The sequence below is a fragment of the Chaetura pelagica genome, unplaced genomic scaffold, assembly GCF_000747805.2.
Source record: "Chaetura pelagica isolate M959 unplaced genomic scaffold, ChaPel_1.0 scaffold191, whole genome shotgun sequence".
NCBI lineage: Eukaryota > Metazoa > Chordata > Aves > Apodiformes > Apodidae > Chaetura > Chaetura pelagica.
This window is the reverse complement of record NW_009952440.1, coordinates 735,338-762,270: the sequence shown is the minus strand read 5'-3', so window position 1 is coordinate 762,270 and position 26,933 is coordinate 735,338. Positions and strand designations below refer to the sequence as shown.

Below are 26,933 nucleotides of genomic sequence, written 5' to 3'. Positions count from 1 at the left end.
TATGCATTTCAGAATAGAGTGAGTGGAGGGAATATATCTTTTCACATCAGTACAGTTATGGCATGTGTTTTGAAAAATGCTATTAGACCAACAAGTCCTCAAGGATTTGATGATGGATGTTCTAAAATGACTAAACCAGATGGTTGCATTTGTTCACATTTGATACACACAGAGTGAAGAGTATTCCTTTATGGTCAATCTATATACATCTCACTTAAGCGCTCACAAAAAGTTGTCTGTGGGACTTCCATGCACTTGTATTTCACAAGTGCACATAAATGTGCTTCAGAAAGGTAACTTCCACATTTTGCAAATATCTTTCAAATTCACACTTCTAGTTTCTCAAAAACATCTACATGCTTCACTGCTTATGAACCTTACTGTTAGATTAAGCACAGAAATAATCCAGTACTGTAAATAAGAGAATGAATTAAATCTTTTAGCACCGCCCTCTAACTTTTTTTCCCCTCTAGTGCCTGTGGACTACCACATTTTATAACAATTAACATACATGGACACATATCAGATTAAAAGAACATTTATAAATAGTTTAAGAATTATGGAAGGTTTGTATATTAATGGATGGCTTAACCCAGCATTTAAAAAAACATGTTATTCACGATAGCAAATCCCTGTGTTAATTACAATGATAGGTATATTTTTAATCTTATAAGGATCATGCACTTGCTTACATTTATACACAAAAATAGCAGCAAGAGGAGAGACCTGGGGAACTATAAGTCAGTGAGCCTCACCTCAGTCCCTATGAAGGTGATGAAGAAAGCTGTCCTGGAAAGCATTTCCCCAGACATGAAGGACAGGATGGTAATGCAAAGTAGTCAGCATGGATTTATGAGGAATCAACCATGCTTGACCAAGCTAATATCCTTCTAAAATGAGATCACTGGGTCAGTGGGTGTTGGTGAGCCATGGATCTTGTTTACTTCACCTTTGGTAAGTCTCTCATAACATACAGGCAGGCTGGCAGTGTGCAGGTTAGGTAAGTAGACATGGAGATGGAATACAAATGGCTGAATGGCTGGGCCTAGAAGATGTTGATCAGTTGAGAAGTGGCAAAAAGTTCAGTTGGAGGCAAATCACTAGTGGTGTATCCTAGGGGTTAATATAGGAGCCAACACTGTTCAATGTCTTCATTAACGATCCAGACACTGGGAGAAGTTTCTCAATGCCCTAAACAATCTGACCCTGAACACTCCCAGGCATGGAGTATCTGAATTGTTGTGTTCAGTGCTGAGCTTCCCAGTAGAAAAAAGACATGGAGTTTTTGGAGTCAATTCAGGGTAGGGCCATGATGACTAAGGGACTGGAGCATGTGACCTACAAGGACATGCTGACACAGTTGAGATTGCTCAGCCTGCAGGAAGGCAGGCTCAGAGGAATTTTACCCAGGTGTATAAATATCTGATGGGAAGAAATGAACAAAAAAGAGCCCAACTCTCCTCAGTGCTGCCCACAGACCAGGCAAGAGGCAATGGATTCTGCTTACAGGAAAAGCCATCTGAATATGCTTTCTTACAGTGAGAGTGGTCAAACACAGGAGAGAGGTTGTGGAGCCTCCATCTGGGCAAATATTCAGGACATAACTGGACACAGTCTCAGGCAATCTGCTCTGGTTGATGTGGTTTGGGGATGAGGGTTTTACTAAATCATGTCCAGAGGTCTCTTCAAATCTAAACAATTATGTGATTCTGTGATATATGCATATGGTACATGTGCCATGTATATAATATTTATTATCTGTGGCAAACACACTTAATTGCTAACCACTTATTGTTTTTTCTTTGTACTACAGTAATTTCCTTGTCTCATCTTCAACATTGAAATAGAAGATCTGATCTTACTCTCCATAAAAGACGCAAAATGTGTATGAAATGGTTCCATCACATAGCTAATGACTGTCTAGCAGAGGAAGGAAAATATTTTTTGCAATGACTTCTGTCTCCACCTGACTGACAGCTCTATTACCTCAGGGCACATACACCCAGTTGTTCTTCATGACTCACAAAGAGTTATATATCCTGCACTAAAAACATGCCTCAGAACTGGAACTTATATTTACGGCAGCTGGTCCAGGCAATGTCACCTTTGCTTGATGATCACATCAAATAAGACTTACCCAAATAGGTTTATGCATTTTCCAAAACAATGCTTATCAGCTAAGGAATTGCCTTACAGTCTCCACATATATCTGTACCATAACTGAGAAAATTGGGTGGTACAATTGCTGTAAAAAGTATTTTTTGCTGAGAAATGGGAGCAGGCTTTCTCTCTGGTACAGTACTGAAATAATGACACCAAAAATAAATACTGCAAACTCTAAATTTTAGATTAAGTAAAAAATTCTTCTCACTTCTTTCTCATGTTGGTGTATGTCCCTTACATTTTAAGTATGGCTGACAACAGAAAGTAGAAAAGATGAGAGAAAGAGAAGAATATTTTTTCTCTCCAGAAATGAAAACTACTGGTATTGGAAGAGAATACTGCTTTTAAATAAACTCTGAGAACTACATGACAGTAATGACTGTATGCATACTATCTCTGCTAGACACATGAAAGGATCACGTAGCACACATTGTCAGAACCAGCTGCCTTACTTACTTGTCTTGAGAATAAACTGAAATCCATCAGGATTATAAAATCTATTATTTTCAGGTAAACAGTTATTTAAATTCTCTTTTATGATGGAATGCACACTCATCTGGACCATGCAACATCAATTCATTGCCAGTGTGCTGTTGCACGGGGGCAGTTCCTGAATGCTATGATTTTTGCTCATTCATGGCCATGAGCAGACCCCAGCAGAAATCCTTCTGACATTATAAGCAACTACTGAGGGTTTGTCACAGAAGGTCTACGCACCTGGGCAGGTAAGTGTCACAGTAAGAACTAATAAGCTCCTCTGGAAAACCTCAGGAGTATCTTTGTTGTTTTTAAGAGCACTCATGAGAAGGAAGTGTCTCTGTTAGAAACAGAGAGCTGCCAATTCCACCTTTTATGTCCCTCGATATGTTCCTGTCTCCTCACTTCTCTGGTATAACTTGTGTGGCCACATTCAGTGATCTAATTCCACTGAAAATCCCTTCTTGTGGTTAGATTGTACATTTCCAGACAAGGCTGATGAAATGATTCAGACTGAAGTCTGATGAGGGCACATTCTCAGCTAAGACAGGCACCATCACTTTTGGCAGTATCAGGAAATCACACCAGAGGATTAAATGAAATTCAGGCCAGACCATGCAGAGAACCAAGTGTCTCTTAACAAATCATAAGAAAAAGAAGAGAAACAATACCTATTAACTGTTTTCAGTGTACTTGGAGAAAAACGCAGGCACAGACAGATTATGTCTACATTTGTAGCTAATGTGGTCTCATAGAACTATAGTTGCAGAGTTGCTGAGGGCACATCTGCAAGTTGCCACACATATCTCAGGGATATTTTCTCTGGACAAGTTCTAGGCTGGCTGGGTGGACTAAATGCCCATTTACCCACTGGAATGCTTTATGTCGAATTCTAGAGTGTAAATCCTAGAGAAATTTTAGACTACCAGACTATTTTCTTTTAGATTATTTTAATCTCAAAGGGATCCCAATCTTGCTCTGAAACTGCTGTCACATGAAGCAAAGCTCCGAAAGTGGAGATGATCAAGAGATTTTCTTTAAAAAATGCATTCCCTACAGATATAATCGCATGTTATTTAACACATCAGAATAAATGCAAACTAGAAGAATATCCTGGGTATTCATATGTAAATGTAACAGCACGATGAATTTTGCTTGAGATACTTTATGAATACAAAGGGAATATGTTTGCAATGCAGATCGGTATATACTATTAGGCTATTATCTCATTATATTAAGCTTCAAGTCCAAGTACTGTTGTTTCAAGTTTTGCACACATAGGCAATGAGTCTGATGCTGTATCCTTCCCAACCTCTGTGTACCACTTACTTAGAAATAAACCCACTGATCTCAAAAATGTATCCACATGAATAAATACTACTTATAATTTCAAAGAGTACAGAATACATTTCTGGATCTTCCTTATAAAAAGTTCTTAAACTTCTTCAAGCTGCTTTATTGGGTCTGCAGCACAAAACCAACATCTGATGACTATCTTATTTGTTTATTATTTTTACAAAATCTGTCACCTAAATTGTTCAAGCTCCAAACCTTTAAGTCATCTATATAATTTTCCACAAGTTCAATGAACAATGGAAATACTAGTATTCTGTATAGTAACAGGGAACCACACACCTGTGTGCCAGCTTGAGTTCCTAACACAAATGCAGTATTTTAATTCCACGTCCTTGACACACCTACACACACAGATGGCTGAGCACAGCAGTTCTTATAACACCAGAACAATAAAAAAGAAAAACAAGAGAAAACATTTAAATTACAAAGCCCATCTTTTTGTAATAGCTGCTTCCTACACAGATGGAACAGACCATGCCATTGTCTGACTAAAATCTAAATGGTAAGTTTGTCGCATTAAATAATGAGATTTCATTTCAAGATTTCATTTATCTTCATTATCTTTCTCACAGATATGTGCTGGTGTATCTTTAAAGAATCTGTGAGTGCAACACAGGCTGAAAGCAATCCCTCCTTTAAAGATGCAAAATGTTTTTTTTCATCCTAAAGCATCAGAATGGTGAAACTCTCTTGTAATTTCTTGCCTCTACCTAAATGTGTTTAAAAAGCAAGGAGAAGGAACAGAGAACAGATGCTTTGTTCAGCTCCAGTTTTCCTGTGTTCTTTCTCCAACCTTCCATAATTCTACTGTGGTTCATTGATTGCTCTCTTGTGTGGGATTGATCCAACTTCAGCATCTTTGCAGATGACACCATGACATGGTGCAGCTGACATGCCCGAGGGAAGCGATGGCATCCAGAGGGACCTTGTCATGCTGGAGGAGTGGGCCTATGTGAATCTCATTAAGCTCAACAAGGCCAAGTGCAAAGTCCTACATATGGATTGAAGAAATCCCTAATATCAATACAGACTGAGGGACGAAGGGCCTCAGAGCAGCCCACCAGAGAAGGACTTGGAGATAATGGTGGATGAAAAGTGGGACATAAGCCAGCAACGTGCTATGGCAGCCCAGAATGCTAACTGTATTCTGGGCTGCACCAAAGGAAATGTGGTCAGTGGGTCAAAGGAGGTCATTCTCCCTTTCCACTCTCGTAAGACCCCATCTGGAGTACTGCATCCAGCTCTAAGTTTGGACCTGATAAAGTGAATCCTCCTCCACAAAGCTATGAGAATGGGCAGAGGGCTGGAGAATCTCTCCTGTGAAGAAAGGCTGAGTAAGCTGGGGCTCTTCAGCCTGGTGAATAGAAGGCTCCAGGGACACCATATTGAAGCCTTTCCATATATAAATGAGGCATATAAGAAAGTTGGAGAAAGACATTTTACCAGGGTCTGTAGAAACAGGTTGAGAGGCAATAGTTTTAAAGTGAAAAAGGACAGACTTATACTGGACACAAGGAAGATGTTTTTAGGATGTGGTAAGACATGGGAACAGGTTGCCCAGAGAAGCTGTGACAGCCCCATCCCTGGAAGTGTTCAAGGCTAAGCTGGATAGGGTTTAGAGCAACCTGGTCTAGTGGGAGGTATCCCTGCCTGTGGCAGAGGAGTTGGAACTAGATGATCTTTAAGATCCTTTCCAACCTAAACCATTCTGTAATTCTATGAGCTACATCATCTGCTGGGTCAGGCTTGCTAATACTAACACATTAAACAATAATAATTCTGTACTGATGTAATAATGTAGTTAAAGAGTTTCTCCTTGATGCCCTTTCTTGAATAAAAGTTATATAACTGATAATTTGGGAACAGTGCAATGTATAAGTCACTTAGCATCTCAAACCTGTGCCAAATAACATTCAAAGATTTAAGGAAAGGGCTTATGCAGAAAGCCAAAGATATCACTCTCAATAGCAAGCATTCTTTGACTCTTAGAAAGATGAAGTTGTATAAAGAGACGGAAAACAGGCTCATCACAATGTGTATTGCTTGTCAGACTGACAAACATTAAGGTAAAAGCTTACAATAACAGAAATCAGTAACACTATTTAAAGGATCACATGAAAAACTAATTTAGTTTTGATTTTCTAATCACTGTTATTCCATTTAAACTCTGTTTTCCTTTGCAGTCTTTCTATGCCAAATCCTTGCTAAAACAGCATTGTCAGTATTCCCATGGAGATTAAGACTAAGCAAAAAGAAAATGGACAATTGTCACACTTCTGGAAAGCTTCCAAAACAAGAATATTGAATTTGGAAATGAAATGCAGCAAGCAAAGCAGATACTTATTTTCTCAAGTACTGAAAAGAGAAGGAAAAAGTAGCATGTAGGTATTACAAAATGACCTTTTCCAGCAAAGGAAACAATCCTCTACCATTTTTTGTAACAGAATTGAAATGAAAATTATTTCTTTTTTTTCTAAGTATGAAAGAAAACCCGAAAAAGGAGAACAAAAACAAAACCACACTAAAATAATAAATAATAATGAAATAATAAATAACCTTAAAATATTACATTGAGGTCCAAGATAATAGCTTTTGCTTGTTTGAATGCATAATCTTGAAGAAAACTGTAAATATTTATACAGCAAATACTGCATTGTAGAAAGCAGCACTAAGTCATAAAGAATGAACGTAACACGTCAAGAGATAATGAATTAATTTGTTGCTGCTTCTGCTCAATAAAATTCTCTATTGATGTAAACTGAATTTTGACTGACAAAGGTATTCTGGTTTGGTTTGTTGAGAAAGAACTGAGGTAAGACCTAAGCAGAGAAGGATGTGTGGGAGAAGAGCTGTGCTGGAGAGGGAGAGCTGTGCTGGTGGTTGGTGAGGCAGAAGGGGCAGAAGGTGCCCAAGCAGAAGTTTCCCTGCAGCCCATGGCCAGATGGCAGCTGTGCCCCTGCACTCGTGGAGGAACGTGGGGGAACATTCCCTGGAGGTGCCAAGGAGGGGTGAACTTGGCCAGTGGACTTGGATTTTGTGGCCAGAGAATTTGCTGCCAGTGGACTCTGATGGTGCAGCTTTGGAAGCCCCCGGAGCCAGGGGAGGTGCCTGTTCCCTGAGCAGCCCGTGACTCTGTGGGAAGCCCAGGCTGGAGCAGCTCCGGGCCTGGTGGGAAGGACTCATGAAGGAGAGGTTCCTGGAGGACTCTCTGCCATGGGAGGGACCCCGTGGGGAAGCAGGGCAGGACTGTAAGGAATCCTTCCTCCTGAGGAGGAAGGAGCAGCAGGAACCACCAGCCTGTGAACTGACTCTAAACCCCATCCCCATCCCCCTGTGCTTCTGGGGGGAAGGAGGGAGAGAAACCGGGAACAAAGGGATTTGGGGCTGGGAAGAAGGGAGGGGTGGGGGTAACATATACAAGCCCTGCTCTGTGTGTGTCTGTGTCCTGTGTGTGTGTGATGAATGTGAAATTAAATTACTGTTTTTCCCCAAGGTGAATCTGTTTTGCCTGGGACCTTAATGAATGAAGAACCCTCCTTGTCCCTTGTGTCAACCCATGAGCTTTGTCCTCCTCATCCCAGTGTTTAAGTATGAGACATTTTAGTTAATAAATATAAACTGCAAGCTCTAGTATGATAGATTAAGGAAAAAAACAGCCCATGGAAGTAGTAGTGCAAGAGACCAGATGGTTTACAGTGTCCTGAAACTATTAATGATTTTCTTACAATATTTATCTGTTATAAAATTAGTGTAACAGCATAATCCATATATTTGTCCATGTTCTTATTTCACAATGCCATGTAAGAGCATTTACACATAGCTTCCAAGAAAGCAGTGTACTTACTGAACAACTACAAGGGAAACTAAGATTTTTTGCAAAAGTGTTTTCATGCAGTATTAGCAAGACTTATTGTGAGTACTTTTGTGTAATGTATTCAGGAATACAGTTACTCTCATTCTGAAGAAAGTCAATGAAAAGGCATATATTTATGTTACAAAAGAGACACTGTGTGATGTTGAAATTACAATGAGATAACTGTTACTGAATTTACAGAGATCACTTTTAATTTGGTATTATTAATTCAAACAAAGAGGAACTGTATGTGTCATTTTTTTAAGACCATGTGCAATCAAACAGCAATTCATGCATTTTTGGAACACTAATTCCTTTCCACAGTATATTAATACCAATTCTTAAGAAAGACAGTAATTAGGGGAAAAGCCATTTACCCTGCTACAAAACATGTTTATAATGATTACTGGCAGCCTAAGTGACTTTTATATCATAGAAACATGCATTTTCTTAAAAGTGCCCTTCATTGTATAGTTCAGTCAGTGAATAGGTCATAAGAAACCCACCTCTCAGTTCAATATCCCCATAAAACCCAAAAGCAATCAGGAAGATCTATTTCCTCCCACTATGATATCTTCTGAAATAAACTTAGGCATCAAAGAAGGCAGCTTAATAAAAGCTTCAGATCAACATCCAGTTCTGGCTCAAACAGGAAAAATCGAAAAGCATCATCTGACAAAATGCTGCATAAAGAATATAGAAAGCACTGTAAGGATCTTCTGCCAAATAAATGGTACAGCTTTGTCTTCAGCATAGGTCACTGTTGCAGTAAAATATAACACAGAACAAAAAGGGTTTTGAGGAGACCACAGAGAAATAATTTAAAAGTCTTGGAAAAACTCTCATATGAAACAGAAAAGGAAACAATCTGAATGGTTTTCATAGGAAAAAAGTAAGAGGGAACATGACAAATGTATGCAAAAATTGTAAGTGGCATACAGAAAGCATTCAAAAGCTGCTTTTCTTTCAGTTTTATGATACACAAAAAAAAGAAACATTTAGAGATGCTGAAAGACAGCAGGTTTGAAATTGAAAAGGTATTTTCTTCAATAAACACCCTAATTAGACTACTAAACTGAATGCATCAGGAAATTTTTAAGGCCCGTAATTCAACAAGCTATTTGAAGTCTATGAATGAGAGGAATAAACAGGGCTTATATAAGCACATGCCAACAAGAGTGGAACAAAATTGGAAGTGATACTGTACTTCCTACCTGAAATTTTAAGCCAATCCTTGGCTATTACAGAACAAAAGAAAATCTTCAAGTAGGGGGCACGTTATGCCCCTTCTTTTCATGGCAGAGATGTCTTGACTTCTCCTGTGAAGCATCCAGCGTTTGTCACCTGAGAAGTAATGCTTTTTCTCTCTGGGCTTCAGGTAGTTTTATGTCAGTCACTTAGTGCTTTAACCAAGATATTTATTTGGATTTCAAGGAAAACAGACTCCTACTTCCAACAGCCCAAAAATTGTTCTTATTGTTGTTCAGTCTCACCACACATTTGTTATAAGAAGATACATCAGCAGGACTTTTTCAACTGATAAACACAATATTTTTTTTTCATTAAAACATTTGTTTTTCTAGGCAATCTCACACAAAACATTTCCTGGATTTCTGTGAATGGGGCAAACATTCACTGTGCTCCCACCTAGTGGTTCTGCCATTTTTGTGCTCCATTTTTTTCACGTTACACACTTCCTATTTTAGGAACAATATTGTATTGACTTTTTATTCCAATAGACTTTAGTGGCTATTTGCTTTTTGTATTCTTAGTGCACTTTCAATATACCCACTTTCCCTTTCATTTTAATTAAGCAACATTCTAGAAGATTCCCAAATAAGCAATGGTATGCTTGTCTTCCTTAACTTCTTATCTAAGCAACTGCTCAGACACAGGAATAGACTTCAGCTCAGTAATGCTTAAAAGTATGGGCTTCCTAAGACATATATGCAATGTACTACTACTACACTATATAGGTATTGCTATTACATTGTGTAACTTACTGCTAGTGTCATTTGTTAAAACTATGCATGCAGCTAATTACAATGAACCCCACACAGAGAATAAAAAGGAAAGCTTGGATTAGATTTGGAGTTCCCCAAGCCCAAACAGATATTAAGGGAGAAGCCATAGTGAATGTTGACCAGCAGAAGTATGGGATGAACACCTGGTATGGTGCAACTGTATCTACCCTAGTACGTTAAATTTGCCCACTCAGCTAGGGGGCCCACTCGCTTGGAACAAGCTGCATCTGTGCAAGATATAATTTGCTTTAGCCTTCAAAACAAGACACCAGCTTGAAAACCACCTGTGGGGAATGGTTTCTGGAGTGCTCTACCATCAAACTGCAGCCAGGCATGGTTCATCAGGAGCACTTCCTCATTGTAACACAAAAAAATCATGCCAAAGCATGTTCTACAGCTTCTTTAAATGTACTTCTACATAGTAGCTGGAAAAGTTACTTGGATTTGTATTTGCTGATAGAGTTGAACTTGTAGATTCTGCGTCATGTCAACTGCCCAGAAATGCACAGTCACTGGCCTTTCCAACTGCAGCACCCCAATTAAAAGCCACTGGTAGTTGGGATGACGCCTCAACGTCCTACCAAAATGTGACCTGATGCTCTGCCACACGGGCCCCATTGGTGCAGCTTCCCAGTACATGAGTGTAACACCTGTGAGTAACACAGACCCTCCATGATAGGGAGGTGGAAGGTAGAGAACTACGTACAAAAACTGGGAAGGGTTTGCTTAGGTTATTGTGTTTGATTAATAACCATTATTCTTCCTGGAATGCAAGGCATTTAGTTATGGCTGAGAGTTAATGATCATCAGAATATAAAATCACAAACAGATCAAACCTTTAAATCTGAACTCTTTATTGCTTCAAATGTGATTTTTTCAGGTTGAATGTCTGTAATTTCAGTTACTTGAGTAGTAGCCAGTAAACCACATGTTGTCATATAATGTCATTAATGCCTCAGTTTCCTCTTTTCTTAAGAAGGCAACCTCTATCAGATAAACACAATAATGCCTATTATCTACAACTCTCAATGTTACGGAATTCCTTTTTCTTGGAAAAACTGTCTTCTGAGTATTTCCGTAGATTTTTACTTATTTTATGTATCTCTAGGTTGTTTTAATAGGTGACACTATAAACCCTCTATATTTACATGAAGGCATTATTAATCTGAACAGCAACTCTTTGTCCACTATTTTCATCTGTCATATGACAAGTGATTAGTGACGTTGATAATGGTTTAACAACAGATGCTGGTTCATGAATAGCAGTAGGTCTTTTTCAGTAAAAGCCATAAAGATCTTGTGATATTGACTTTCTTTAAGTCCATGGTTACAGGAAAGGGAATTATAATGCACTCAATGATTGTCAGCTTATTTCTGGTGAACGAGCTGTATGCTGTTTTCTGGAATTTAAGTGCTCTGGAAGAACTGCTTTCTCAGCGTAGTAAGACCTTAGGGAGACTTGCCTTGCCTCAAGGTAGTTCTGGCAAACAACTCCTTTCTCCTTGTCACTAGATGCTGCACATTTGAAAGCAAGACTGCCATACATTAACAGCATGACAAAATGCTACCTGGAGAAGGTTTGGGAAGAATCTTCAAACTAAGCATATAAGTAAATGCCTCTTAAACAACAGAGGAATTTTTAAAGAACATATTGTTCTTGGGTATCACCACAAAAATCTGCTCAGGTTCCCCCTGAGGTAAACTTTCCTATCCAAACATTGGTTAGCTTATGAACCCTGAAATGGCAAAGTTCACTTGCTTTTTTGCTGTTGGGGAATCAGAATATTTTCAGAAAAGCACTGCCAATTAATACAAGTTCTGTAATAAATCTAGAACACGCAATCAGTAAAATTGCTAATGATCTCCTTTAGAATCTATGTGTTCATACTTCACATGAGTAAAAGGTCAAGGAATCTCAAAAATACTGACAGGATGTTTGTTGAACAGAATGCCAACTTTAAGGATGTATCTTGACTGCAAAATCAATCACCTAGCTTAATTGATTTAGCAACAGAGTATTAGACATGAAAGAAATCCAAGATAAAACCTTGTATAAGAGAAGTACAATGTGTTTTTTTGAAATTGTAGCTGTTTAGCTGAAGATTCATGTCTTGAAATGAGATTATTTTAATTTACTTTTTTATGATGGAACTACTTTGACAGACTTCTTAACTGATTTACAGTGAGTTCAGAAATGAATTGCCAAACTTTGTGAAGCAAAGGGACTTTGTGAATTGAGCTAAAGGGTATCATATAAAAAAGCTACATTAAGTCCACCACTGCAAGTCCCATATGTCTTCCTGATTGCAGAGACCTCCTCCGCTGCTTCTCATAGCTGATATCCCTAGAGAGCCTCTGAACACCTATATATTGTATATGATTTATTATCACATCTTAAATCAGATTATCTGGAAAGGACTGAATTTCATTGTTCCCCAAAGAGTAACTGTTCACATAAACCTGTCTTATCTCAAATCACCTTAGCTGTCTTCTTGGGTTCTAATCTCCTTACAGTGAATCTGAATCACCCATGAGAGCTCCACTTTATTCTGAAGTTTGTATAAATATACTTTGCTGATTATCAGGATCATTAGCTAACTGCTACATACCAGAATATTTTTAAAAGGGTACTGAGGACCCAGCAAACAACTATGATGAATCACTCCATAATGCACTACAGAATGTTTTTTTTTCATGAATTAGATAACAGAAGATTATATTTTCCAGACAGCATGTGTTAAACATAAGCAGGTCAGGCCCACAAGGAGCTTTGTGAGGGTGGAGGGTGGGCCTGGGGGCTGAGTGGAGATCCCCTAGCAGCTGGAAAAGGTTCTGGGTGTGGTTGGCACCCAGAACCTGGGTCCAGTGGGGGTGTCACACTGCTGCGGTTAGCACTGTGGGGGACACCCCGATGAAAGATGCTTCTCAACCTGTGCCATGGTCTTTCGGTCTGCAGGAGGGCTGTGGATTTGCAATGGGGATCTTGGAGGGTGATTTGTGACCTCCAGGGGTTGTTTGGTGGGAGCAGAATAACAGAGCACTGGCTGGCACAGGCTGCCCAGAGAGGCTGAGGAGGCTCCTTCTCTGGAGACGTTCCAAACCCATCTGGATGTGTTCCTGTGGGATCTACTGTAGGTGATGATGCTCTAGCAGGGGGTTGGACTACATGATCTCCAGAGGTTCCTTCCAACCCTGAAAACAGTGATAACTATGGCTGCATGCTGCTTGATGAAAATTTCTGGTGTTACTCACTTCACTGCATGCTCAACAAAAGTCATCTCTTTGACATTTAATGGAAGGGTAGCATTATGTGTCACATGTTGACTATGTGACTGTTCTCATGATAGAACGTGCCTTAGAATTCTACACCACATGAGGATGTCTTCACCCGAGCTCCTCTGTATGAGTGGACATCAGTGGCACACAGAAGTGATCTGCCACAGCAATCATGGGGAGGCACAACATCCTCTCTTTCCACTCTCCAAAGACTTTTGCTTCAATCATCATGTGTCAGACTCATGTAAAATGCATGCAACTCCAGGAAACAGGTCAGGAACCACAGGGTACTGCACTCACAATGTATCTCAGATACAATTTATAAGTTGCTGTAACTCCTGTGTTACAGCTAGACATAATCTTGGATGCTGTCCTCCAGACTCATGAAATCCTGCCTATAGGGTTTGAAGGCTGCCAACAACTATCCTTTGCTATCACAATTGTGCTATGTACTCAATCCTCCATCTTGATTGAGTCCTCCTCCAATGATATAACCATTAAAACAAAAGAAAGTCAGTATGACTGTTGCTGGCAGTCAGCTGCACTAGATGTTCATCCCCAGAATTAGGGTTAGACAGAACACATCCCAAAGGAGTGGCTGATGTCCAACATTTCCACGTTCACAGTGGTAGAGTCAGACACATATTTTAACTAGATTATGTTAGTGGGACTGCCTACATTACCTATGTAATTAACTAAGAGAGGGAGCATGGCCAAAGTTAATGATATTGAATATCCATGTTCAGGTCTTCGGAGACACTTTCCATTGAGTATAAAAGGGACATAAGTAATATACATAGCTGCTTGAGCTGGATTATATTGGTTCCTAACACTTCAAAGTATAGACAAGTAGAACATATAATTAAGGTAGACTGGATCCAGCACTCACTCACTCTGATTTGAATGAATGGGTTTGTCTTTTATATGCAAATGGAACTGGATTCTTGACTATATCTTTGAGTTTTTAACCCTCAAACAGTATGTCCTGGTTTGAGCCAGGATGAAGCCAAAGACGACAACTTCCTTCCTGCTTCTTCTTCCCTTCTCTTCCGTCCATGGCTGTCATCCAGGGAGGACTCCCTCCATCCATCCATCACCACTGATCCCCAGGCTCATGCATCCCTGACCCTCATCACTCTCCCCTCAACTTCTGTCTGCTCTGTGCTCTCTCCGGCAGCTCCAGGATATTTTGGGACTGTTCACAGCTCAGGAGATGCTGTGGGAGTTGCTGGGGAAGGTGGGAGGCAATAGGGTGTTGCACATTCCCTGAACACATTTATATATAACTACATATTTTCTTTTATCGTTACTGTTTAATTAAAGCTGTGCAGTTTAGTTTCCAATCCAAAAAGTCTCCCTCTCATTCTCTCTCTCCTTCCCTACCTGGGTGGAAGGGGGAGGGATCGAGACCATTGCTGTCACTGGTTTAATTGCCCATTCTGAGTCAAACCGTGACACAGTAACTGTTGGCTTTCAAATGTATCAATAACATGAAATTTTAAAAACCATAGTGTGCTTTATTGCACAATTTTGGCCTACACGTTTCTCCTTAGGCAAGAACTTGTTTTAAATGACTTCTACATATGAAAAAAAAAAAAACAAACAACCAAACAACTTCTACCTGAATGACAAATAGATAATGCATATTACTTGTATGAGTAAGAACATGATCTGATCAGTCACCTGCAGATGAACATGCAAAGCTCTTGATAATTGGTTTTGATCACACAGAACTTCTGATGACAATAACTGGAAAAACATGGACTTGTGATTGTCAGTACAAGCATGCAACTCCTATTTACTTCTTAAAATTTTTGGTTGGTGAAGTGTATATCTTACTATGTCATCTCACCCCCTGCCCATGAGATATTGAAATCTCAAAATATATTTTTCCCACATGGTTACTTGTCAGTTCTGTAAATACACACTCTAAGACTAGGATACCAACCTACTGTTCCAAATCTGAGCTGAAACCAGGAAAAACTTTTCACATGAATAGCAGTTATTAGAAAGAGGTCCAGATACTGATATTAAACAGGATTAAATGCAGATAAAAATTAAGTCTGGAACTTCTATCCTTGAATTTAAGTATTGAGATTAAAAACATTTCATAATTTATAAATGCATAAGTAAAGAAAGACCTAGAAGATGTATTTATTCACAAATTTTCATGCAATATTAACAAAAAAAAAAAATCACAAAAATATTCACAAATACACCTTTCCATGAAATCTATGCTAAATATGGTTACTTTCTCTTACTATGCTCTCCAATATGTGTATCAAATTATGCACTCTTGTGTCCAGTGAGTTGGAAGTAAGATAATCTTCTGCAATATGGTAGTATTCAGTAATATCACCATGCTGATAATACAAAGGTTAAAGACTGATACACTTTAGAAAACCAGATCCAGTATTAATTCTCAACACTGCAAGAAATAAAACAGCTCCTATTTATAAATACAATAAAAGTTACCATGTGGAACTTACTGTGCTGGCAGTGAATCCCATTAAATCCCTCTGGACATTTACAAACATATCCTATGAATGTGTCACCTCGGTACGCTTCACTAATTTCGCATATCCCACCATTATGGCATGGATTAGGAAGGCAGGGTCCTGAGAAAGGGGGGGAAAAAAACGAGAAGTATATATACATACATAATAACTACCATAATAATGTCAGTCATTTATATGCATTCATTAAAAAAATAAAATCTCTTATGTAAACCTTTAAATTCCACTAATCCACTTCCCTTCACTAATCCACAATATACCCTTCACTTAATTCAGATAACTTGCCAGCAAAGATTTTTATGAACAAGAAGAAACAGGAAACATGTCACTATTCATTAATCACAACATTATTTTTTAATGTAAGAGAAGACAGAAGACAGAGAAGCTAAATCTTGCTCTCCTATTAAAGATAACAGGCATTCTAACTTTTATACCACTGAGGAAATCTGTATTAATCAAAAGTGCTTATCATGTACAAAGAGATAGGCACAATATTCCTGAATAATCACTACATGTCAAGTTAGCAGTTTGAGAAGATCTTTGCTTTGGCTTTGGGTGACTTTCTGACCATGTGACTCTCAGGGTCAGCAGTTACCAGCTACTAAAACAACTACCCCTTTTCCATTGTTTGCCTTTAGCACAACCATAGTGCTTTTTAGCGTATCTACTTCAAGCTGATCTCAAAAAGTTCTTCTAAATACAGGCTAAGATACCTAAAATTTCAGCAATAAGATCTAATTTGTTAGGTTTGCAGTGACCACACACACCTTTAAATAAGAGCATCTTCTGCACTGAGGTCTAATGTTTACTTATTAAACTGCATATTTTAAAGGCCTTTTATATCTTATTTTTCTACCAATACTACCTGTAACATACCTCCTACTAGAAGAAAACTCTTTTTATTTTTTTTTATTTTTTTTTCAGTCTCACTTGAAAAAAGAACTGTTAATCATTGATTGGAAAGCCTTATGCGCAAGTTTGTGTGTGAACAGATTTCTGAATTCAAGACAAAGTTTGTTATTTGCAACCTTTGCCATCTACACACACAAAAAAGGTGTTATTCTTCACTTATTGAAAGACAGTATCTTAATTATTGACTTACTTAAAAAAGCAAACAAACAAAAACAAAACAGAAAATAATCTCTTTCCACAGCATAATTTACAGACAATCAGCACAGGGACTTCAATGATTTAATCTTGAAAGAGCTATAAGTTTAATGTTTCTGAGGACCTGCCTATTAGTTTATGGTTTAATTTACAAATCAAAGGTTGAACAGATGTTCACAGCCACAACTTCCATTCTGAACATCATTAGTGAAAATTCTACTCTCTAAGAAACGATTAATTTGCAAAAGATAAAAATTAAAACAATGACGGGGATGTCAAAACACATTCCCCAGTTATAATTGCCCAGGTGGCTATAGCAATTTAAGAAACTATCCATGTACACATTTGTGATAAAACTTATGCCATTAGCCTATTCTAGGACACAATCCTATAGAAGTTATGCTGTGTGTATCATTAAACATCCAATATATCTCACTGAACCCAACAAATAAAAGTCATGACTATATAGTATCTTATTCTAAATTCAATTAGTAGTAAAAAAAGGTAAAAATAATGAAGATGAAAAGGAGGAGACTGTTGCCTTTTTTGCCTTTCCCCATCCACATTATGCATGGCACTTTAAAGCTAATGGTACACTACATTCTTAATTCCACACAACATGTATCACTTAATTAACAGGTCTAGGAAGACTCATGGCTTTCAAGTATCACAGCTTCTGTTCATGTTATTTCTCCTGTTATATTTTGGGAAGAAACATAGTTAATTATTTGCACTTTTGGTCTCCCAGTGAATATGAGCTCTGCATTTCTTTTTCAAGTCTCTATCAGACTGCTGCAGTTTGGGAAGTACCTGCAGGTAGTCTCATATGTTAATTACTTCTGTGCAAGCAGGTCTCTAATCTTCCAAGAACTATAAATCTTTTAATAATTACTTTCTCATTTTGCTTGCTGCTTTCTCTATATGGCTTGTTAAGCACATGTTCAGCATACTTTCATTGATTTTCTTTAGACTTCACATTTTCTCAGATCAGTCCAAAGTACAACGGCTCAGAAGGTCATTTGAGGTGCACAATAATAAATATACTGGTGCATGACAGTATTTCTAAATAGTCTTCTATAATGACCTCCTACTGAAAAAAAAGCACCTTCATTAACAACATGAACACTTTTTGCCTGATTATAGTTATTACTTGGTCACAGACATATAATAGCAGTATTTTGAATTTACATGAGTAAAACTACTTCGGCGTTGTTCTTTTTTTATTAATAGAAGGTGGTAGTTAAAAAATATTTTTGAAAGAAACAGGAAACACGAAATAAGTACACTGAAACTAGTAAACAACAGTCATCTAATTTTCACTAGTTAACATTAATTTTCTAAAAAGTGCATTGCAGCAGCATGCTCCATCTCTCAATATGCCACCCTCAGTTCTACTCCATTATTCAGCTGATTTCGTCTCTCCATTTTGCAGGCCCAGTGGAAAGATTCCCATGGGAAGGGAAAGGCCTAGCAAGCTCTGAGTTGGTAAAACCCTTGAAAGGTACAAACAGAGACCAAGTTGATGTTCATAACACCAGCTGCTCTCCAGTGTTGAAGAACAGGGAGCCCAGCCCCGCCACAAGTAGGCCCAAAACAAAGATAAAGTAAGAACGAACAGATAAAAAAAAGAGTTTGCTTGGTGAGAACAGGGCCTTTCTGTTTTTTTTCCTGCTGTTTTCCTTTTTTTTTCTACCATGAGAGATTTTGGAGGTATGGCTAAATAGTTATATGACAGCATCAAACCACCTCATTCTATAAAAGCCTGGTCCCATTTGACTGAAGGGACTTCCCATACATTTTCCCAGGAGCTTGCTGGACCTTCTCTCCAGCAGGGATGCCTGACAGAGAGATTAATTCTCAAGAATTAAGACCTACCCAAGTGTCCTGGTTTGAGCCAGGATGCAGCCAATTTTCTTTTTACTGATTTTTTCTCACTCCAGTGAGCTCTCTTTTAACTAGCAGCAAGTTTTCCAGCTACTGGACTAATAATGCTGGAAAGCTTATGTTACTAATTAGACATCAAGGACACGTGGCTCTACTTGTTGAAACTGTTTAAGATAGAAAGGGAGCAGAAGAGCTGTATCTGCAACCCTCCCTTAGGGAGAAGTGGACTAGATGGACAGCAAAATTGACCCAAGTATTCCATTCCATACTACTACATAAGCTTGGTAGAAGGTCAGGGATCACAGAAGTCAAGCCCCTTTCTTCTTCTTTTCTCTTCTCTTCTCTTCCATCCATGGCTGGCATCATAGGAGGACTCCATCTGTCCATCACTGTTGATCCCCAGGCCCGTGCATTCCTAACCCTAATCACTCTCCCCTCAGCTCCTGTCTGCTCTGCTGCTCTCTCTGGCAGCTCCAGGACATTTCAGAACTGCTCACAGCTCAGGGGATGCTGTGAGAGTTGATGGGGGTGGGGGGATGCAGCAGGGTGTTGCACATTCCTGAACACATTTGTATATAACTGTACATATTTTTCTTTCATCATTAGTATTTAATTAAAGCTGTCTAGTTTTGTTTACAACTGTGAATTCTCTCTCCTTTATTCTCTCCCTCCTCCCTTCCTGGGTGGTACAGGGAGGGGATCAAGAGCATTATTGTTGCTGGTGCAATTGCCAATCTTGAGTCAAACTGTGACACCAGGGACAATTGTCTTCATTAGCAAACTTAACATTAAGTCATCCTCATAATTAAATTTTAAGATTATAGAATCCTTTAAAATTGATAATTGATGTTCCAGGCCTAATATATTACTTGGTAATAAGTAAGTGGTCAGCATTTTAATGGTTAACCTTTATTGTTTGATCTAACTACAAGTAGTAAACTTTATTGTTAAAATATCTTTTCCATTCAAACTACAATTTCTATTCCAATTTCCCAATTTCCCTAAAATTTGACTATGCTTGTGCCTTCAACTTTAAGGAGTTAAGACCCCAATGTTATATTCAATAAATCTTGATATGTGCACATACGTCTCATCTGCTATCTTGTCACATTCAGGCATGGGTTAGACTCATCTGTGTTCTAAAAGAATGAATGATAGAAACTTTAAAAAGCCTGTATCATCATAACTTGTTTCTCCCAATTCTTCAGAAGATTTGTCTCTGAGATCCCTAATCTCCAAGATATTTAAACTGTATGAACCTTCAAGCATATGAATCTTGTTTTTTTACTGAGTCTATAGGAATCCTGTTACACAAACTTACACAGATCTTGAAGGATCTGGGCCCTAATCCTGATATCATTTCATTTAAGCATCAAAAAATCTTTGTAAGATCTGGGCACTGCTGTCAGATGACAAGAGGTCCCAACCAACCTTCATAGGGAAGTATAAGCTTTTAAATAACCTTTTATTGAATGCAGGATAATTAATTCCCTGACAATCTGATTAATATTCTCGGTTACTCAGATCTATAGCAGAGAGTTAAAAAACATCTGTCTTTACAAAAAAAACCAAAACAAACAACAAAAAACAACAAACCAAGAACAAAAACCCAAACTTGTCAACTGATTTTCAGAAAGCAGGGGACTTGAGGGATTTGGGTTTTTTTAATCAATAGCACTGTAATACTTTTGTGAGCAATCTTTAAGTGGTTTCCAACACAAAGAGAACAACAACATTTGATCAATATTAATGAGCTTTGGAATTCAATGGTATGCTTTCCAGGCATTTTTATCCACATTCATATAAAATAATGTCAACAAGATTAATTGCACACTAAAAGTAATAGATCTCTTTACTTTGCTGCTCTTTTGAGTCTTTTTTTTTTTTTTTTTTGTGCAGTTCCAGTGGTATTAGCCAACATATTAAGTATAGTTCAAAATATAACATTCTGTTATTTAACTGAAGTCCCAAGCTGTTTTTAAAAAATATTGCAAGTTAAATTAAAACATAGCAGGTCTTAAATTTTTTAGACGCTGTTACTGAAATCACAGAGATTTTATAGATGGACGAATCAAATAAACGCATCCTCAGTAGAGTTGCAAAGAGACTCAAGGCATGACTGATATCTGTTTTATTCTTTGACAAGTACAGTCAACTAGAACTTTGTAAAAATAAAAACTTGTATAAAGCAATACTGAAACAGTAATTACATACTTGAGAGAAAGCCTTAATAGCTAGAAAAGCCAGGAAAACAAGGAAAGCATCATTTTACCATTAAGAATGTAATTTTTGATAGTGATAATATATACAAACAGTGAATTAACCTATTTAGGAAAACTGTTACTCATTTTTGTCTTACAGGATATTAAGATTCTTTTGCAGTAATAGAATTATCTAAATGCCTTTCTGCATTTCTCTCCTGATAGTTTTGAGGAAATGTGTTTTTTAAAATACCTGGTTTTATTTTGAGGTTGTTGGGGTTTTTTTGCATCTTCTTACATTTTTTAAGAAAACAAACCAAAGAAATCAACAAATAAAAAAAGCCAAGAAACATTTACCATTGTAAAGAACATTTAAATCTGTGTATGTGAATGTCATTACCTAAAATTCTGATTGTTCTCATTTAAATTACTTAGTATCACATGAGCAAGCTACAGTGTGTATCTGTACATGTGAAGTATGGCATTAATTATTGTCCCTTCTAAGTGTCCAGGATCCATTAGAATTTAAGAAAAAAAGAGAAAATATGTTTTTAGTGCATTGTGGATGAAACAGTGCAGTCCTCCCACTCCTCACCCAGCTGAAGACAGAAGAACTGTACCTGAGTTCATTTGGAGTCACAGTGCCACCTCCATCAGAGTTAGACACAGAGCCTGTCTGAAGTAGCAGGCTCTGCACCTTGTCAGCCATACAGTGAACATGTGCAAGATTTTGCATTATGCACTGAGATGCACTGTCAGTAAGTCCAGAGATGCTTTGCCAGGTATCTTCTCTGATAAATCTTTAGCTTAAAAAGTAATGAAGGCCAGCTCTGAAGTACAACAGGTAACAGTGGAGTTGTGTAGCATTAGCTTAGCAAAGTACAATAAATGAGAAAGTAGTTGAAATAGCACTCTTAAGAGGAAAAAAAGTCAAAACCAAATAACCCCCAACTCAATAACCATTTACCACTCCCCTATTCAGTTACAGTCATCTGTAAACTAAGTTCTTATGCATCCACCAGATTGTGTAAGCCTTTTTTTGTGAAATAAGAAATCTGCTGCTGTTTTGGTGGGAGATACATGTTTTTAAAACACAAGCCAGGTACAGGTGATGCAGTTAAACAAGTACTTTACATGAGTTACATCTTCCTCAAAGCCTGATTCCCTATATTCAAAAGTGTGCTTGCTGGAGCGCTAAACCAGGAAGAAAATCAAATATCAAAACCTATTACTTCTTACTAAGACAAGATTAAATGAAAAATATGAAAAACATAGCGAGAAAATAAAAGAAAAATATAGTCCAATGGAGTGACACACACCAAATCACATTTTAAAAAGTAAAGTTAAAGGCAATACAAATGTCAACACTTTTGATGTTATCTATCAATGCATCTTCTCTTAATGTAGAAATCATGTAACTTTAATGAAAAATACTAAATTAGATATTGACCTTGATATATAATAAGATGGAGATACTGTCAGGTACAAAGCTAATTGCTTCATTTATTTTGTGGAATATTACTGAAGACTAATAGATAGTGTTACTCTGATGATATACTGAGCTCCAAAACCCATCAAAACAAATTGGAGTTATCATCAAACTAATAAAAGGTATAAAATAATTTTACATTTCATGTAAAAGAAAAACACTCTAGCTTCTTGCCTTCATACCTCTAGCTTTTCTTAAGACCCTCCTGGCTCTCCATGAATGTCCGTCAAATAGTGGTTGTTTTTCCCCTTTAGGAGGTTGAAATCCTCATCAGAGAACTCTCACAGTTTTAACATTAGTTTGAAGTCTTCACCCCTTCCATGTTTTTGTACTACACGATACTTCAGATGCTTCCTCTGCCAAAGCAAAGTCTTCAAAATAAGCAGTGACAGAGCCCACTAAGCAAAAGCTCTTATATTTTTAAATAAACATGTGCAGAAATAGCCAGTGGCATATATGACTTCCTTCATCTGTATGAGAAGAGAAGAATTAATCTACTTGATGGTGCAGGTAGCAGAATGGCACAAGTTTCTGATGATGAAGAGGTTAAGGATTATTACACTGAACTACGTTCTCACGCAGGTAATCCTATACCCTCTCCCTGCTGCTCATCAGTTCCTGCAACTGAGAAGAAAGCTGAAGAATCCTACTGTAGAATCATGGAATGGTTAAGGTTGGAAATGACCTCAAAGATCACCAGGTTCCAACTTCTCTGCTATGGGTGGGGACATCTCCCACTAGACCAGGCTGCAAAAAGCCTCATCCATCCTACCCTTGAACAGCTACCGCCAAGGAGAAGTTAGTCAAGGAGTGGTAATTAAAAATCTGCATTAGATATCTGAGATGAGTTTAATGTCTGAATCTTTCTATTCAACATTATTTTCTTACTAATTGTATTTGTTCTCCCTACAGTTAAAAACTATGTTTATACCACCCATATATATGCATAAATGCGAGACTACTTCTTGTTCAGAAGTATATTGATCTTTTACTCTCCTCATTATCCCTTTAAAACATCAGTTAAATGGATTTTTGAAAACGTACCCCCTCCAATGGGAGCTTATAGATTTCAAAGTTCAGTAGACACAAATCCAAAATATAACACAATCCTATTTGAAAGAAAATGTCTTCCCTGTACAGAGGCATACAAATGAACATTTAAAACCAGCAGTAATGTCCCCGCAGGTTCTGACATAAAACTGCTTTATTGCACAAAAAGGGCAGGTATATAACAATAGCTTCTGAAGGTCTCTGATTTTCCTCACATTTACTACTTTGCTTAGTAATTTAATATGATTGTGCAAGGCTTACCTCGCAGCACAGAGGCTGGTTTTGAATGCCCCCAGCTGCGCGTCTTTGTGGGAGTTGTGATAATTCAGAGAACATTTTGACTACTTGACAGAAACGATCCCTCATCTGCTGAGTTCTGGGGATCATTAAATCATACCAAAATGCATACTTATGTCCCAACCTATCTTTAAGCTCAGACACACAAGGATGACACATACCTTCCAGCAATGCAGTCAAGGGAGATAGGTCTCACTACTACGAGTACTTTGAGCCAGTGCACCTCCTCTGCAGTTAAGACCAAGTTTCTGTCAAGTATTCTGTAGATTTCACCTCTAGAAGAAAACTATTTCCCAAGAACACTCTTGACAAAGGTGGGCCTGAAGGACAGAATGTTTGTTCTGTAGTCCAAACTACAGATACATCTCAGCTGCCTGCTTTGCAGTGCACAATTTTGAGGACAACTGGAGTGTTAAGATGTGCTATTCACTTTCTGCCAGAAGGGGCTTTAATCATGAAAATGGCTTATTCTAGTCAACATGTTCATTTTGCCACAAGTTTGAAGCATCTTCATTAATAAATGAACATGTTCTAGTTCAGTTATTTGCTCTTTTACTCATAGGTATTTTTTTTTCCTTCAAACACCACTCTCAGTTTCAAATTTATATAAACATCTAAACATTTCAGGGGTCAAGTACCATTATACTTGTTCGTCATAATACAGCTTAAAGAAAATAAAGGAGTCTCTCAGTTTAACTGAAAACCCACAGAAGTTGAACTTGGTCTATTTTTAACCACTTCATCCTTCCAAACTGTAATAAGAAATTCTTGCTTGCACAGCATACTTGAATATTTGAAAAACAAAGAGGAAAAAAACCCCACAAATAGACCAATATGTGGACTCCTACAGATGAATGTATTTTGTACTACTTCATTTTGGAATTTGCCACTGTTGATTCTGTTTTGCAGTTAGGATACAAATGAATTTTGTACCAGCAAATATTTATTATACCTACAGCTTGCTATTTGTTTGGTTATTTTAACCTTAAAAGAACAGACATTGCAAAATTGAATATTGGATAATATTCACTTATATGAAATATTGATAATATTAACTGAGTGCTGTATGTTACTGAACTGAAGTAGTAAAAGTAATTAACAGTTGCACATACCTTCATCTTGTTAATGTTTATAAAAGCTGATGCTTTAAAAAAAAAATAAAAAAATCTGTTCAGCCTGGCTCATAAGTGAATTAGTACTGTATTAGATTCTATCTAACTATAAATTCATTATAAACTAATGGCACTGATCCAGACTTAATTGCACTGTGATTAAATATTTACCTTGTTTTTAATGCAGCAAATGGAGCATGCTGATTATAATGATCTAGGTGTCTCTATCTGGATGCAGTAAATGCTAAAGTTCATCCCTTGAGTGCAAAATGTGCTAGGTCATTTATGCACAATTTTTTTCTAATTGTGCTCTGTAGCTTTCTATTACAGAGAAGAAATTTAAACTGATTGCCCAGCCAACTCTCAAGTCTTTTTTGAACTGAGCAGAATATTTTCTGCCAAGATGCTATTTGAACTCAACAGCTATACAGTGTCTTTCTTAACAAATAGTCATAAGTTTCTCACCTAACCCTTCCATTGACTGAGGATGACAGATTATACCCAAATTTGAGGTGTGGTCAGTGTAGTAGGCAACGTAGTGATACTTAATAGGACTAGATCTGAAAATACTCCAAAAGCTGGAGAAAGTGTTCAGTGCATTACAAGACATCATCCTCAATTTCTCTCTGTTTCTCCTCACACTCCTCAGCTTTCAAGCTTGAAAACTTTTCTTCCCCATTTTCAATGCTGTTTTCAGCCCTTTTGAACCTCAGTCACTTACATACCTATTTCTGAATAATGCCCAGAGTATTCCTCCCCTGCAAGCTGTCTCATGAACCTAGTGTAGTAAATTAATGTGAGACCTGTTCTGCACCTTTGCGTGATATTTCACAGGAAGATTTTGGTTTTGTTTTTACATAGAATACCTGCTTTGTTTACAGAAAATCTAGGTTCGAGGCCTTTTCCTTCTCTTCCTCTAACTTCACACTCAGGTGGCAGCATCATTATTATTTTTTTTGTTAGATAATACTGTTCCTGCCTCTGACTTCTCACACTCTTGCCTACTTGAGTGTGGGTGTGTGATTGCTGCTCTCCAATTTTTATGTTTTACTTTGACTGTTAAATCCAGATTAATTTTTCCATTAATGTTAGAAATATTTTCCAAATATATTTTTCCATTTATTCTGGTTCACATAGAACAGAAATGCCCCTGCAAACACAGACAACATTGTAATTTGTAAAAATTTTGCTAGAGAACTGCAAATACTTGATGAATTTTTTATGTTAAAATATTCAGAGAACTATTATATATTAGGATGTTAATAATATTCAGTTCAAAAGGGCAGTTCTGACAATACTAATGTCTACAGGTCCTACAATGAAATAAACTCTCCAGATCCATTCTCTAGACACTTGAAACAAATCCACCTGTGTACTTACTGCATTGGTCTGTTGCTTAAGTAAAATATACCCAGCAACAAGGAACCTATACATAGTTTGGTCCCTAACCAATAGGAATTCCTGCCAGTTGGGATTTCTATGCAACAGAGCTATTCTTATCATCACAATTCTTGTGATCACATATGAAGTTTTCATTGTTTCACTGCATTTTACACTGCTAATGATCAGGACCTCATCCTTTTTTTGCTATGTTCTACTAATAACAGAAAAATTGGGGAAAAAAAATAATATTATTTGAACCTTATCTATAACAGAACATAAATTTAAATCCTGTTAGTCCTCTTGCTGAGCATTCCAGAGGGAACTAAAAAAGGCAACAGCCTAAACTTATGCTACTCATATTTGTATGAGTCAGGTCCTAATTATTGGTGTCACATTAATGACACAGAAACAGCAGAGGAGAATCTCTGGTTATCCTTAGGACATGAAATATTATTAAAAAGTGATGAAAGAGAATTACTAAATGTGAAATATATATAGTCAAAAAAAGGCATAAAGTTGTCCATGGCAGAAACCAAGGGAAACAGACAAGAGTTACGCTCCAGTCATTTATTTCCCTTAGGATGTAGGACAGAGGAAATATATCCTTTCCTCTTTGCAATTTTTCCAGCTGTCATCAAAGGCTTCCAATGTCATGTACCCTACTCTAAATCCTTTTGAATTCCAGATCCTGTCATTTTTCTCCAACCCTTACTCCCTTTTCATCTAGATCATCATTCTCTCTTCT

The 26,933-nt window shown here is 37.6% G+C and overlaps 1 protein-coding gene across 1 annotated transcript in view; it reads right to left on the bottom strand.

The window, feature by feature from the left end:
• EDIL3 (EGF-like repeats and discoidin I-like domains 3) overlaps nt 1–26,933 on the bottom strand; it is a 287,168-nt gene that overhangs the window by 103,536 nt on the left and 156,699 nt on the right. The window contains exon 4 of the mRNA XM_010008401.1: nt 15,639–15,767. Coding sequence (XP_010006703.1) covers nt 15,639–15,767 — 129 coding nt within the window. The remainder of the gene's footprint in view (nt 1–15,638; nt 15,768–26,933) is intronic.